Below are 14,126 nucleotides of genomic sequence, written 5' to 3' on the forward strand. Positions count from 1 at the left end.
CATCCATCCATCCATCCATCCATCCATCCATCCATCCATCCATCCATTGTCCATCCATCCATCCATTCATCCATCGTCCATCCATCCATCCATCCATTCATCCATCGTCCATCCATTGTCTTTACTCGCTTCTTCCTTTTCAGATCATGTGGGTCACTGGTGTCCATATCCAGTTATTACTGTGCGAAAGGTGGGGGACACCTGGACAGGTCTCCAGTCCATCACAGGGACACAGAGACAAATGAGACAAACAACTATTCACTCTCTCGCTCACACCTAGAGACAATTTAGAGTTACCAATCAGCCTAACGTGCGTGTTTTTGGTCTGTGGGAGGAAACTCACGCATGCACAAAGAGAACATGCAAGCTCCACCCAGAAAGGCCCCATGCTGGGATTTGATCCAGTGACCTTTTTGCTGAGAGGCAACGGTTCTACCAACTGATCCACCGTAACGCCCCGAAATGTGTTTAAGATATTTGGGTCTTATGTTGTGTGTTCGTTCTTTTAGCACTCCGGAGCAAGAACAGCTGATGGTCATGTGGCTGAGCTGGATGATCAAAGAGGAAGAATACTTTGAGAGGTAAGAAGTTTCTGTTTTTGTGATGATGAAGCGTCGTTACCTTTGAATATTAGGAACTCCTGAAATAGAAATGTAGACTCTTGTTGATCATGAAGAAGTGGGTGCTTTATATATAATGATTGAATAGTGCTGCATTAGACAGACTGTGGATGCTTCTTAAGGTAAACAAGTTTATTTTTAGCTGCAAATTCAGTTTCTCTTATTGAACCACTCTGTACTTTACTCATTTAAATGTTTTCTCTTTTATGTGGTTTATATGATTTGGGTTTTGGTCTTGATAAGTGATTGTTAGAAGATTCCCATAAGGCACAGCCCTTCCTCTGTTGTTGTACAGCAGCACACCAGATTGTTGTTTTCTGTCCCTGAACTTTAACTCATCTGTTTACTGAAATTGTACAACAGCTGAAAGATAAAAGAACATGAACACTTGATGTAAAAAATAAACAAGAAGTACCAAATTAACGTATCTCATGTGTGAGCAGACATTCTTACATGTACGTGTTCTCTGTTTATGCTTAACATTTGCAAGAGGTTTTTCTCCCAGACGCTTTTTTTTTTCAAGCTGCTTGTTTTTGTCTGTTCAAATAAGTTACATAACCTACAGAAATAGCTGGTTTTATGAACGTATTCGTGTTTGTTGTGAGCCTGCTAAATAAAACACGGCTCTTCAGAAGTGCGCTGTGGGTTGGTTTATTCAGGACGTGCAATAATCACTTGGTTGAGATCCTGTCCTGTAAAATCTTGGACTATCAGCAGCCCTTCATGCCTCTCCTGCACGTGTGTGTGTGTTCCTTCTTACAGCGCTGCGGGCGTATCTGCTTCTTTTGGAGAGATGCTATTACTGGTTGCCATGTACTTCCATAGCAACCAGCTCAGCTCCATTATTGAGTTGGTGTGCTCTACTTTGGGGATGAAGGTAATGCGGATGGTGGGAGGGAAACACTGATCAATAAATCTGTCTGGCTGACCAGGTACTGGCTCGCTTCACTACAGCACATACAGGCGACATCACTAATGAAACACTTGCAGCACGCACACATCGAGGCAGTACTGTACCCCGTGGCCAATTTGCCATTTTATTACTTATTAAGTGCACTATTGTTTGCTCGCTGTGTCCTAAATAGTTTTCATGTCTCAGTGTATTTCCACTAAGATGTGTAATGTAATTGGATTTAGATCCTGTTTGTTTCCACCCCGAGGGCAAGCCTTTCAATTCAGCGCTGTGCCTGTCATGTAGAATTTTCTTATGAAATATGAAAGAAGGGAATTATAAAATACTGCCCCAGCTGCCTGCAGGTTGTTTTCACTCACAAAGGGCCGACCGCTCTCAATGTTTCTCACAGTTTGTTTATTTTCTTCCTGTCTTTTCCTGCCGGGTGGCATTTAACTCTACAGATTGCCATCAAGCCCAGCTCTCTGAACAAGATGAAGACTATCTTCACTCAGGAGATTTTCACTGAACAAGTATGTGCACAGAAGTATCATTCATCCTTGTGCACGTTTCCTGCTCACAATACCTTCATATTATTCCTATAAAAGTTGTGTCTAAAGGTTTTCAGCTAGCTTCGGATTATTTACTTTTAGATACAACTCTGCAGTATCTGATTAGTTTTGATATGTTATCATGTTTATATTAAACACCAGGGCTAAAATTACACCATTTTATTCAGGTTTTGTTTCTTTTTGTTGTTGCAAAGTGATGAACCTTCTTGGTTCACAATAAAATATTATAGCTCATTGATTTAATGCTGTTTTAAGACGTAATGCACAACACATGAATTTCAGAAAGCTGTTCAAATTAAGTAATGACAGATTAATTAAATTAGATGTTTGTTTTGATAATCAATCAAGTAGAAATCAGTGTGTTTTAATGCTCACTATTTTAATGTAAACAGTCTAATAGATATAATCACCTCATGTAACAAAATGTATGAAGTTTAGTGCAGAAAGTCTGTTTTCATGATTGTTACAAAGTGCTGACATCAAAAGTCAAAAGATCATTGAAGTGGCATCGGTCTTCTCTTGCAGATGTTTACTTGCTGTTGTTGCAGCATTTACAGATGTTTGTGGTGTTTGTTTGACAGGTGGTTACAGCCCATGCTGTGAGGGTTGCAGTGACTAACAGTTTAAGCGCCAACATCACAGGGTTTCTCCCAATTCACTGTATCTACCAGCTGCTTCGGAGCCGGGCCTTCACCAAACACAAAGTGTCCATCAAGGTGAGACCAGTCCTTTAACGATTTCATTATTTTTCCACCTGGTCAGACATTAATATATATATTTAACAGTCACTGCAGCGGTCACTTATTACCTGCAGGTTGTAGACGCCAACGCTCTGTGGTAGCTCCTGCTTCACATTCACATCTCAGTAAATGTTATCATAGACGATCTGATTTCTAAACAAAGTTATTCTTATTTTTATTTATACGCCCATCAAAGCTGTATATGTATTCTGCTGTAGTCTCCGTCCATACCTTTGTAAACTTCCTCTTGTTCTTATCCACTCAGAATAATTGAACAAAACTTCACATGCATCATCACTTGATGGAGTGTAGCGTGCACTTTTCATCACCTCAGCTCCAAGGTCAGGGTCACAAATCAAGATCAAAGCTAAAGCAAGGTCTTTGCTTGTGCAGGCCTTCCGATCTGCTCAAGATAATTTAATGAATCTTGGAGCACATGTCAAGGTCACAGATCAATGTCAAATGTTATACAAGTGGAGGCCGTTGCTGTAGATCGCCGTTTGTCGACAGGCGTTTAACGTGCAACATGCGGTGCTTTTGTCAAACATTCAGCTCTGCCATGGCACAGTTTTCAGTCAAGTTTTAAAATAGGAATTATGAACTGAAATGCCTTTTTATAATTAGTTATTATGATTTAAAAAAAAACGTGAAAGAAATGATCTTATATTCTAATATTTAGTGGAAAGACTTGTTTTCTGTCAAGTCAGAACTCGTTTCCTGGCTCACACGGACACTTGCTGTCACATTTTGCAAGTTAAAACTATTAAATTCCCAAAGACGGAAACATTAAAACGGTAAAATTAATCAAGTATTAAAACTTTAAACTTTCATTTTTGCTCTTTTTTGCTCTAGGCTCCATTTCAGTGGATTTTTAGATATGTCATTTGACCCCACCCCCCACCATATAAAAACATTACATGTAGAAAAGTTCCACTATGGATCCAATAAAACATTTGTTCATGTTTACACGTTTGTCCTTACGTTACCTTCTGGGGTTGTTGGTATTTTGCAGGACTGGATTTATCGTCAACTCTGTGAAACAACAACTCCCATCCACACCCAGCTAATTCCTCTAATCGATGTCTACATCAACTCCATCCTCACTCCAGCATCCAAGGCCAACCCTGAGGCCACCAATCAGCCAATCACAGAGCAGGAGATCCTTAATGTCTTCCAGAGCTCCGTGAGTCATTGTGAAGTTTACGGAATGGCATCAGTCTCCATCCACACCCTAAAATGTTAATGATTACAGTTTAATCCTGGGCTGAGCTATAGGATAAATGGACTGTACTTATATAGAACCTTTCTATCTTATTTCAAGATACTCAAAGTTCTTTACAACAATCTGTGCTAGAGATCTATACTAGATCTCTACAAAGCTAATTGAACAACTCATTCTAATGAGACTAATCAGAGCTTTATCACATTCACACACTGATGGACACACATCAGAGGTTATGAGAGTTCAGTGTCTTGCCCAGTGACACTTCAGCATTTGACTGCTGGTGGATTCGAACCCCCAACTCTCACATTGGAGAACGACCGCTCTAACCACTCAGCCACCGCCGCTGATATCTATAGTTTGAAGTTTTATTGGAAAACACAACATATTTTACTCTCTGATTTAAAATCACGTGTAAAAGTTAAATTTAACCTCCTAATGAATAAAATACGTCATTGTGACGATTCTAATCCACTTTGTGTTTTTTTAACTTGCAAACAAAAGAGTAAATTCAAATCAAATTTGTTGTCGCAGACGTTTTATTTTGAACATCGCTGTTCTCAATTGTTGCGTCTGTCTTTTGTCGACCAGGTTTTTAAAGACTTTATTTGATGCACACAATGCGGATGAAACAAGAAAACTTAAAACTGATTGTTTTCCCACGGGTTTTTTTTTCTACTTGGGTCAGTTCCATAACAACAAACCCATTAAAAGTTGTAAAAATAAACGGAGTATTGTGTGAAAACTTCATGTAGAAGTTCGAGTAAACCCCATTAACTGGAACATCACTGATAACAAGTAGCAGTAAATTATACAAGCTTGGCTTTAGAGTGTGAAGTAGGTTTTGTAAATTGGGAGTGAGTAAATGAACGCCCATCTTCACATTCACTGATGGCAGAGCCCTTTTCTGCAGGCTGCCCCTCACCTATAACTGGGATGTTTGTTTCTCTTGGTTAGCAAGGGGACGGCAGTCGAGGAGGGCGCCAGCGCTATTCCATCACCACACAGCTGCTCATCCTTTACTACATCCTGTCTTATGAGGAGAACCTGCTGGCGAGCACCAAACAGCTGGGTAAGACGGTACCTGTCCCAGTGAACAGCCGTGCAGTTTCTCTGTAGGCTCACTTCTTTTCCATTTCCTTTTCTTTGCCTGTCTAAAGCGTTCACTGTCATTTCTTTCACTAAACATGTTTGGTTAGTTTGAGGGGGATCCGTCTGGCAGCAGAAGAGGAAGGAAGCTTTTGTCCTCTGTAAAGTTGTGCGAGACATTCTCACAGGATGAGCAGTCGTTCATTCTTTCCTGGCTTGGCTCTGAATGTTGGCTGCTTCATAAAGAATAAATTGGAGCTGACAAAAAGCCAAACCCGACGGCTGCGGGAGCACAACTAACTAGGACACGCGTAGGTTAGATAGAGTGTGTTCTGTTACGGGATGAGCTCTGCTCCTGCCCTTCAGAGCCACATTTATGTGACAGTTTTTGTCCATCCTTGTAATTGCTGTGGTTACCCATGCGCTCCCATTTCCTTCAAGGAGGAAGTAATGAAGCTCATCAGCGGTGCTAATGATCCCATGTCAAAGAAAAATGGCTTTAGCTTTCCTTCAACACGTTAACACAGAAGCTGTTGGACATCCACGTTAAACCCTTGTCCTTCTGTTTTATAAACCGTCGCACTTTGAATTCACTTTTTTATGGTCTGTCTCACGCGTGTGTGTGTGTGTTTTAAGCACTGATGCAGAGGAAGCCCAAGTCCTACTCGGCAGCCTTGATGGACCAGATTCCCATTAAGTATCTGGTTACCCAGGCCCAGGGTCTGCAGCAGGAGCTGGGGGGTAAGGTTATTCACCTTAACCTCGAAAAACAAAACCATTCAGGCGTAACATGATTGATGAATGATTTCAGGCCTGCACTCTGCTCTGCTGAGACTGCTCGCCACCAACTACCCCCACCTGTGTCTAGTGGAGGACTGGGTATGTGAGGAAGAGGTGACCGGCACCCTGCCCCTCCTGAGAAGGATGATGCTCCCCACCAACACCTGTAGATACACCCAGAGTCAACTTCATCAGGGTGAGAGGGGCTGGCGTTCCACTTTGGTCATACACTTTTCAAATTTAAATTCTTTAGCATTTTTAGTAAAACTTCATGGATGTAACGCGCAGGAAGAACCTACAGAAATGTGTTCATGGTGGATACAAATGCAGCAAGATGCTCTGCAGTTCAAAGGTGAATTCAATGTTTCTGCTCCTCCAGCCTTCCAGAAGTTGCCCTCCAGCAGTCCCAGGCTCATGCGGATCCTGGAGCATTTAACGTTGCTTTCACCTGGAGACCTTATTCCTTACGCAGAGGCTCTCACAGCCAGCATGGCTCTGCTGCTGGAGCCCGCTGTGCCTCGCCGACTGATGCAGACCCTCAACAAACTCTGGATGGTCCTCAACACTGTGATGCCCCGCAGGTACTGGCCGTGCTCTGGACAGGACTAAGAGTGTTTTAAAGTGCAATGGCCATCAAGTTTTGATGTTAAAATGTGTAGGGTGGGTAATAGCTGACATTCTTTATAGCTTTGGCATCAGATATCAACATAAATGTCATCCCCCTTTTGGTAAGGCTCAGAACATATCCAAATTGGTATCTAATTAGAATTTGTTATATTTTGCTAAATATCTTCCCTTTGTTGCTGCTAAACTCAAATATTTTCAGCACAAAGCCAAACTTAGTGTTTGTATCTTTCAGGAGTGTGAAAAGTTTCATGCAAACTCAAAGGAAGACGCTTTAGAGCAGGAGTTGCTCAGTGTTTGCTGTACGAGTGGAACAGCAATGAGCAGAGACCTCCGTCGGTGTGCACGAGCGTGCTCGTTACACGAGGGTCACCCTCGCTCTGCCCCCCAGGGCCTGAAAGACAGTTACCTAAGCTGCGAGCAGACTTGTTATTGATCCAAAAGAGGCCCGGAACAAGAAAAGCTCCGGGCAGGAAAACTCTCCATGAAGCAGATGTAAAGGATTGTTGCCTCCCCACCTCCCCCTCGCCGCCTCCTCCCCCCTCGCTTCTTTTGCTATTGAGTGTTGCAGAGAAATCGAGGAGCGAAGTCCTGGTGAATGTTGAGGAGGTCAGCGGTGTCAGATTACACACAGATCTATTGATTGATGCTAGCTGCCCAAAGGCTGGGAGCTCCAAGTGGATCTGCTGTTCAGAGATCAGCATCAGTTTGATCAGGACTGGGTGAAATGGAACCATTAAGCCTGTACAGCGCTGTGCTTTGTGTAGTATGTTGGCTGTGGGTCATCATTTAACTCTAAACTGATTGATTGTGACCTCTGACATCTTGAAACAAAGCCCAATCTTTTTTTAGCGTTTCGAACGTTAGTGCAAAATGTGGAGCACCAGGTCGGACAGCAGCGAATCTTTGTGTCTTTCCATTCGATTCCCATTGTTGGTGTCACGATTCGATTCAAATGTTCCAATTCAGAAATGATTTTCAATTAAAGTGGTTATAGTTTTTGTTTAAATTATGTAATTGACAAGCTGAAGAGATTAAACAACAACGTAAACAGAAGATTTATTTAAAACAATAATTTTAGGTTCTTTACTGTAACAAATATTTTTGCATCATTTTCTATTTATACCCAAAATAAATAAAAAAAAATACAAGAGTGCATAAAATTCTGTAACTTAAATTACCAGTAATAGCTTAGCTTAGTTGCCTGGATTTTTCTAAAATCAAATAAAAATCTAGGAACAAATAATTAATCCATCATCTTAACCCACTTCTTGCTTTATGGGTCACTGGGTCACTGGTGCCCATGTCCAGCCATCAGTGTGTGAGAGACACCTGGACAGGTCTCCAGTCTCACAGAGACAAATAATTCAAAATATATAAATACTAAAGTAAACTGACTTCAGTCTACCATAGTACATTAAACTTTAAATCAACATAAAATACAGACCTCACAGTTATTTTAACCACATTGCTCTAACATTTGTTATATTTTCAAAACTTAACCTAATATGAAACATACAGACTTCAGTCTTAACCATATTGATTCATATTTAGTAAATCTTTAACGTAACCTTTCAAAACTCTTCTGAACTGTAGTTTATAATCCATGAACTGTATCATTTAGAACTGGCTCCAGGCGACGAGTCTCATCTGGCCTCTTCCACCTGTTAAAAAGACAAATTATATAAAGTTTGTTTTATAACTTGTCTATAAGTTTTAGTATAATATGATAAAAACCGTTCCCTTTGAGCTGCAGCTGCGTCAGAGCTCCTCCCACTTTATTCTGTGTTTCATGGTGGAGTTGCGGAGCTGCTTTATCACTAAAAAAAGCTACGTGAAGAAATAACTTGCGTTGGGTCCAGCGTATTAAAAATAAACCTAAAGCCCTCACCTTCCACTGAGCTGTCTGCTCATAAATCCTTGTGAGATAAAAAGCGATGGAGTGGGAACTCTCGGCAGCCTTTGGGGAATTTGCTGGAAGTTTGTTGTTCCTGTTCGCCGCTCGGCTGCTTCGCTTTTCATCTTCCTTCTGCGCATTTTGTCGTATTTCCAAAATACTGTACCGCCATTTCATTTGACACTTCTTGCAAACAACCGTGCTCTTGTGAAGCTCCGCGTTCCCCGGAATATTGTAGAATCCAAACTGACTTAACGACGAAGGAGCGGGTTGAATCGCGCTGTCCTCCTGCTCCGTGCTAACAGACTCCATTCACATATAAAGGGAGCTAACTAGCTTGCTGTACGGTGGCCTACACGGACAAACTTTATGGTGGCCGAGTGGACGCGTAATGTGATGTGAGGTACACTTGGGTGTAGGAGCAGAAAAAAAAATAACTTTAACGCATTTTAAAATTTATTTATGGGTCTTCAGAATCAATTCAGAATCACCAGGACTAAGAATCTCGACTCATGAACGAATCTATTTATTTTCAGCACCTCTATCTGACAGGTGCCTGTTGTTCATTACTTGAACTTGTGTTTGTGTTTTAGGTTGTGGGTGATGACGGTGAACGCCCTCCAGCCTTCAGCCAAGCTGCTCGGCCAGCAGAAGTACACCCAGAACGACCTGATGGTGGATCCTCTGATTGTGCTGCGCTGCGATCACAGAGTGTACAGGTGCTGCTGCGGGACGTCGCCACACGCTCCAAACACCGAGAGGCACCGCACCACCACACAGAAGTGTCCAAAGACATTTAGAAGTGAAGCTCGAACATGTGTCAACTCTTCTTTAAAGCTTAGCAGGGATCTGAGAGTTATTTGGTCCAAGCTGATTCGTTTAATTTAAATTTAAACAAGTAAAAGTATAAGGTTTGTGGAAGTAAGAATTCTGCTACAACAGTTTTTACGTTTATACAGCAGTAGTATAATAAAATATAAAAAAATATTTAAACTTAATTGTATCTGCATGAGCGATTACACGACCGAAGTGGCGTTTTTAAACTTTCTGCGACCTGAACGTTAATGTTTTGACTGTGAAGCATGTCTGAGCCGTTGATTTAGAGAAGGCTGGTTTAAACATTCATTTAGACCAAATCCCACCGTAGTGCACGTGGAAATTAGTTTAATTTTTTGCCCCTTTGTTCATCCTGTGTAACGTCCTGCCACCAGAAGTCAGAGCACACTATTCCTAACGGAGCTGCACAGGTTCTTGTGTTTGTGCACATTTTTTTCTATCAGCAAATCAAACAGCAGCAGCTTCAGTTCATGTGTGTTAAAGAAGTGTTTAAAAAAAAAAAAAGAAACATGTAGAAATGTGTCTCTGAACCTTATCTGGATCGTCTTCATGTCAGGTGTCCTCCACTGATGGACATAGTCCTTCACATGCTGAATGGTTATCTGACGGCCTCCAAGGCCTACCTGCAGTGCCACCTGAAGGAGACGGCCGACTTTGACCGTCAAAATCAGACCGTTTCAAACGTGGGAGCACCCGGTCAAGCAGACACGCCTGAGGTCACCAGGGAGGAGCTGAAGAACGCCCTTCTAGCTGCGCAGGTGTTTTATCCAGATTAAGACCACATCTACTGGTCTTGCTTATTATAAAACCCAGTACTTCCTCACTGCCAGTTTCTGTGAGAACCAGTGTAACGACTCCTTGTCTGTGTTGACGTGCAGGACAGCGCAGCAGTCCAGATTCTCCTGGAGATATGTCTGCCAACCTCTGAAGAACAGCAGCTGGGGGCCAACACAGAAAGCCTTTTAAGGAGCAATCTGGGGCCCGCGCCAGACAAAACAAAACCAGGAAGCCAGGGCCCAACAGCCAGAGTAGACGTGGGGGACGCGGAGCCAGAAGGAGGCCTGTTCAGTGACTTGAGGGAGGTGCAGTGTCTCATCTGCTGTCTGCTGCATCAGATGTTCATTGCTGACCCCAACATTGCTAAGCTGGTTCACTTTCAGGTAAGTCCGACTGATGGACGGCGTCATTCCTGCAGAACTTTAGCGTTAAAACTAACGGTCAGTGCTTCAGTGCAGAACTTGCCTTTGTTTTTAAATAAGAGGAGCAGTCCTGGTGACCGCGTCACATTCAGCTACAGGGTGAGTAATAAATGGCTGCAGCCCTCCCTCAAGTATCAGGCAGCCATATGGTGGACTTCATCAAAGTGATCCTTCCTGCCACACTAATCCACCTTTATCCGTGCTGTTAAGTAGCAGCCACTGTGCGTGTGCACCCGAGTGAAAGAGAGTATTTGTGAGAGCAGATTTGCTGTGCTCTCTCATATCTTTGTAGATGAATGACAAGTGTAATATTTCCTTGTTCCTCGTCCATCAGGGGTATCCTCGGGCTCTGCTGCCTCTAACTGTGGCAGGCATCCCCTCCATCCATATATGTTTGGACTTCATCCCAGAGCTGCTGGCCCAGCCCCAACTGGAAAAGCAGGTGAGGCCTCCCAACTTATTTCTGGCTAAACGTGCCCTAAGATTCTGTCAGAGCCTCTCTCAGTGTTGTGCAGGGAAACACACCTCTGCTGCGTATTCTGTCAATGTTTGCACAAATAAAAGAGCTGTGTTGTTGTGCATGTGTGTACCCACAGACCTTTGCAATACAGCTGCTGTCACACCTGTGTACTCAGTACGCCTTGCCCAAATCTCTGTGTGTGGCCAGGCTGGCCATTAGTGTCATGGGCACACTTTTAACAGGTCAGCACACACCTCATCTTATAACTGAACACTTTGGTTGTTGCTGCTTAGATTTTGAACATTTCTCGTTTCCTGCCTGAACTCCTCAGTCGTTAGATGTTTGTAGAAAACTGTTCATTTAGAGCAGCTGCAGTCACAGTGAGCTGTAATATCCTCGGTGGATGCTGCCACCATCTGGTTTTTAGCTGTTAGTGCAGCTTCCTCTTGTTTACACAAATGTGTTGTATTTATCAGCCTTGCAGACATCTGTGTGTGTGTGTGGTCTGTAGTGCTGAGTCGTGCCAAGCGTTTCACCTTCTTCATGCCAACCCTGCCGTGTCTGGTGGCGTTCTGCCAGGCCTTCCCTCCTCTCTACGACGATGTGGCAGCTCTGCTGGTGCAAGTGGGCCAGGTTTGTGCTTCTGATGTGGCCACCAAAGTCAGGGACATGGACCCTTTTATTGCCCGTAAGTATAGTTGGCCTCTGGATGGCACAGTAGTTAACAGTTTTATAGAGTTACAACATTAACAACATTACTATTACAGTATATTTCTTATATTTAATCTGCTAACATGCTAACTATTGTAGCTTGTCACAAACGTTTGTTTCAAAACGGCGTTCTGTCGTCTTTTGGGGAAAAAATCAGCCACACATTTTTGTTTGTGCTTTTATTCATTTATTTTGGTGCAGTCAATAAACATGTATTTTTTTTTCTGACATTGCCTAAAAATACTTCTACCGGTACTTTTTAAAATGTTGTCAGAATGTTTTCAAATGCTCTCATAACCTCAGTAACTTTACAACACTCATGTTGCTGAGGGGGAAGAACATCTGCCCATTTAGAACATGTAAAAACAAATTTTAATCATATTTATCATAAAAATAATTAATTATTCTCACTGTTTTTCTTTTTACCTTTACTGCAAACCTTTAGATTTTTATATTAGCGCACTAGATGGCGCTCCTGTTACATTTAGAGCCTCTGAAATAAATCTGGAGGTGCAGTTCACCTCCCCCCCAGCAGGGGGACATCTTCCCCAGCCAGAGCGGAGCCCGCCTCATCTCGTCCAACAATCAGCTTAGTTTGGATGTAAAGAACAAAACCGCACTTGTAATGTGCACAAGTAAACATTTAGTGGTAAATAAATGTTGGACCTGGATGCAGAGTGAAACGCTCCACGGCTGACGTCCGTCAGTTTGGCCAACGGTCACCATTATCGGGTGTAGCGTGCACCTGCAGCGCGCTCATATTTCTGAAAAACAATTTTAGACTAAACGATTGAATCATGGGCAGAGTTTAGAAATAAAGCAAATATTATAAAAATTAAAAAAAAGATTATGAAAAGACATTTGTGTTCAAAAAACTGAGAGATATAAGTTTGAAAGAGTCTGGAGGGTCTTCACAAAACTCTGGATTTAAATTTTCAACACTTTGTCAAAACTATTTATATTTTGTGCATCCTAACGGAGTCCCTTTTGTTTTCTCCTCCAAAAACTGCTCTAAAATAAATAAATTTAATAGAACTGAAATGTGGAGTTTTTTGTTTTTTTTTACACAAAAGATCCTTAAAGAGGTAAAATTCTAAAAATGTCATTTGATATTTTCATTTCAGGCTGAGCTTGTTCTAAAAGACTGACTCGTTTTAAAAAGTATTTTGAAGCAGTTAAATAATGTGGTTGATTTTTCCCCAAATAAATAAAGTTCAAGGACAAGAGTTCAAATGAGAGACTGGTTGATTAATTAAGTTAATCCACCCCATGATTAACTACTGGTCTGTCTGCCTGATAAAATGTACAACCAACTGTCTGGTTTGTTTATTCAATTTGTTTTTCAGGACACATTAAAGTTTTGGGAATTTTTCCACGTCAGCGTGTGCACATCTGCTCAGTGGGTCGAACCACAGAGGGAGGAAACAAAAAACATGACCTGTCCTCGTTTTTAGGGGTTTACACCTCAGGATGGACATTTAGTGGTTTTGACATAACACACACACGTGTGTTTTGTTTTAAATGTTTAGAGTGAAAACTCACTACTCATTAGTGAAGAAAACCAGTTTGTGTGTAACCCTCAGAAAATACCTAATATCGTATCCAGTGAGGTGTGTTCAAAGTAAAATGTGGTCAGAATCAAAGGGATTGTGGTTGAAATGGTTTCCCCTTGTTGGCGTCCACATGAGCACAGCTTTATTTCCCCCCTCAGGTTTTCAGAGTCTCAAAGAGAAGCCCCAGGCAGCTGTAGTTCCCGGAGGACGCTCCTCCGAGCCGACGCCGATGGCAGCGGAGGATCTGGGTGGAGCCGACCCCGACGTCCAGCTCTGCTACTGCATCGAAGCCACCTTCATGGACATCATCAGCTCCACTCTTCATGGACTCTAATCCAGGTTTACACACCTTCAGGCTGGACAAGAGACTCTTCACTGGAACCAGCAGCTGCAAACAACTGCCTGTAAAGTAAAAAAACTCCTTTACATGTCGTGGGACATACATGATGAAACCGTCACGCTCTGTTCTGTCTGGACTCAAGTCCTTCATGAATCTGCCTCAGGCTTTGTGTCACACGCTCCAGCTGTTCTAATCTTTGTTAAGCAGTAAAAACTGAACATATTGTTTTAAAATATGTTCAGTTTTTGTATGTTTGTTTGTAATAAAACTAAATATTTGACTGATTTTCTGTTTTGATGTTCTGGTTTTGCTCCTGGTCTGATGGGTTTCCTTTGGCATTTCATTTTAGTTTAGTTTAAAAACCCACAAACATTAAACAAAGATCAACAAAATGATATAATCTTACGTAACCGTAACTCTTAAAATTGTAATGTTTTCAGAAGCGCTACTGTTAATGGAAGAGATCCTGGGATCATGTGAAGGGACGATATTTAAATATTTTTAAGATTTAAGCTTTTTCCACGACCTCCGCTGACACATCTGTCATGAGTCTTAGACCTTCGAGTGGTCCTTCAACCATCCAGAACCTG

At 42.0% G+C, this 14,126-nt stretch overlaps 1 protein-coding gene across 1 annotated transcript in view; it reads left to right on the forward strand.

Annotated features, from left to right (window-relative positions):
- ints2 (integrator complex subunit 2) overlaps window positions 1–13,755 on the forward strand; it is a gene marked incomplete in the record, with an annotated part of 30,069 nt that extends 16,314 nt beyond the window's left edge. Inside the window, 16 exon segments of the mRNA XM_037687605.1 lie at window positions 510–581; window positions 1,383–1,497; window positions 1,977–2,045; window positions 2,666–2,800; window positions 3,837–4,007; window positions 5,004–5,118; window positions 5,772–5,876; window positions 5,947–6,111; window positions 6,295–6,496; window positions 9,030–9,155; window positions 9,830–10,031; window positions 10,152–10,433; window positions 10,807–10,914; window positions 11,069–11,174; window positions 11,444–11,620; window positions 13,355–13,755. Coding sequence (XP_037543533.1) covers window positions 510–581; window positions 1,383–1,497; window positions 1,977–2,045; window positions 2,666–2,800; window positions 3,837–4,007; window positions 5,004–5,118; window positions 5,772–5,876; window positions 5,947–6,111; window positions 6,295–6,496; window positions 9,030–9,155; window positions 9,830–10,031; window positions 10,152–10,433; window positions 10,807–10,914; window positions 11,069–11,174; window positions 11,444–11,620; window positions 13,355–13,530 — 2,326 coding nt within the window.
- Window positions 13,756–14,126: the final 371 nt, after the last annotated feature.

The sequence above is a fragment of the Nematolebias whitei genome, chromosome 14 (genome assembly GCF_014905685.2).
Source record: "Nematolebias whitei isolate Nwh7 chromosome 14, NemWhi1, whole genome shotgun sequence".
NCBI lineage: Eukaryota > Metazoa > Chordata > Actinopteri > Cyprinodontiformes > Rivulidae > Nematolebias > Nematolebias whitei.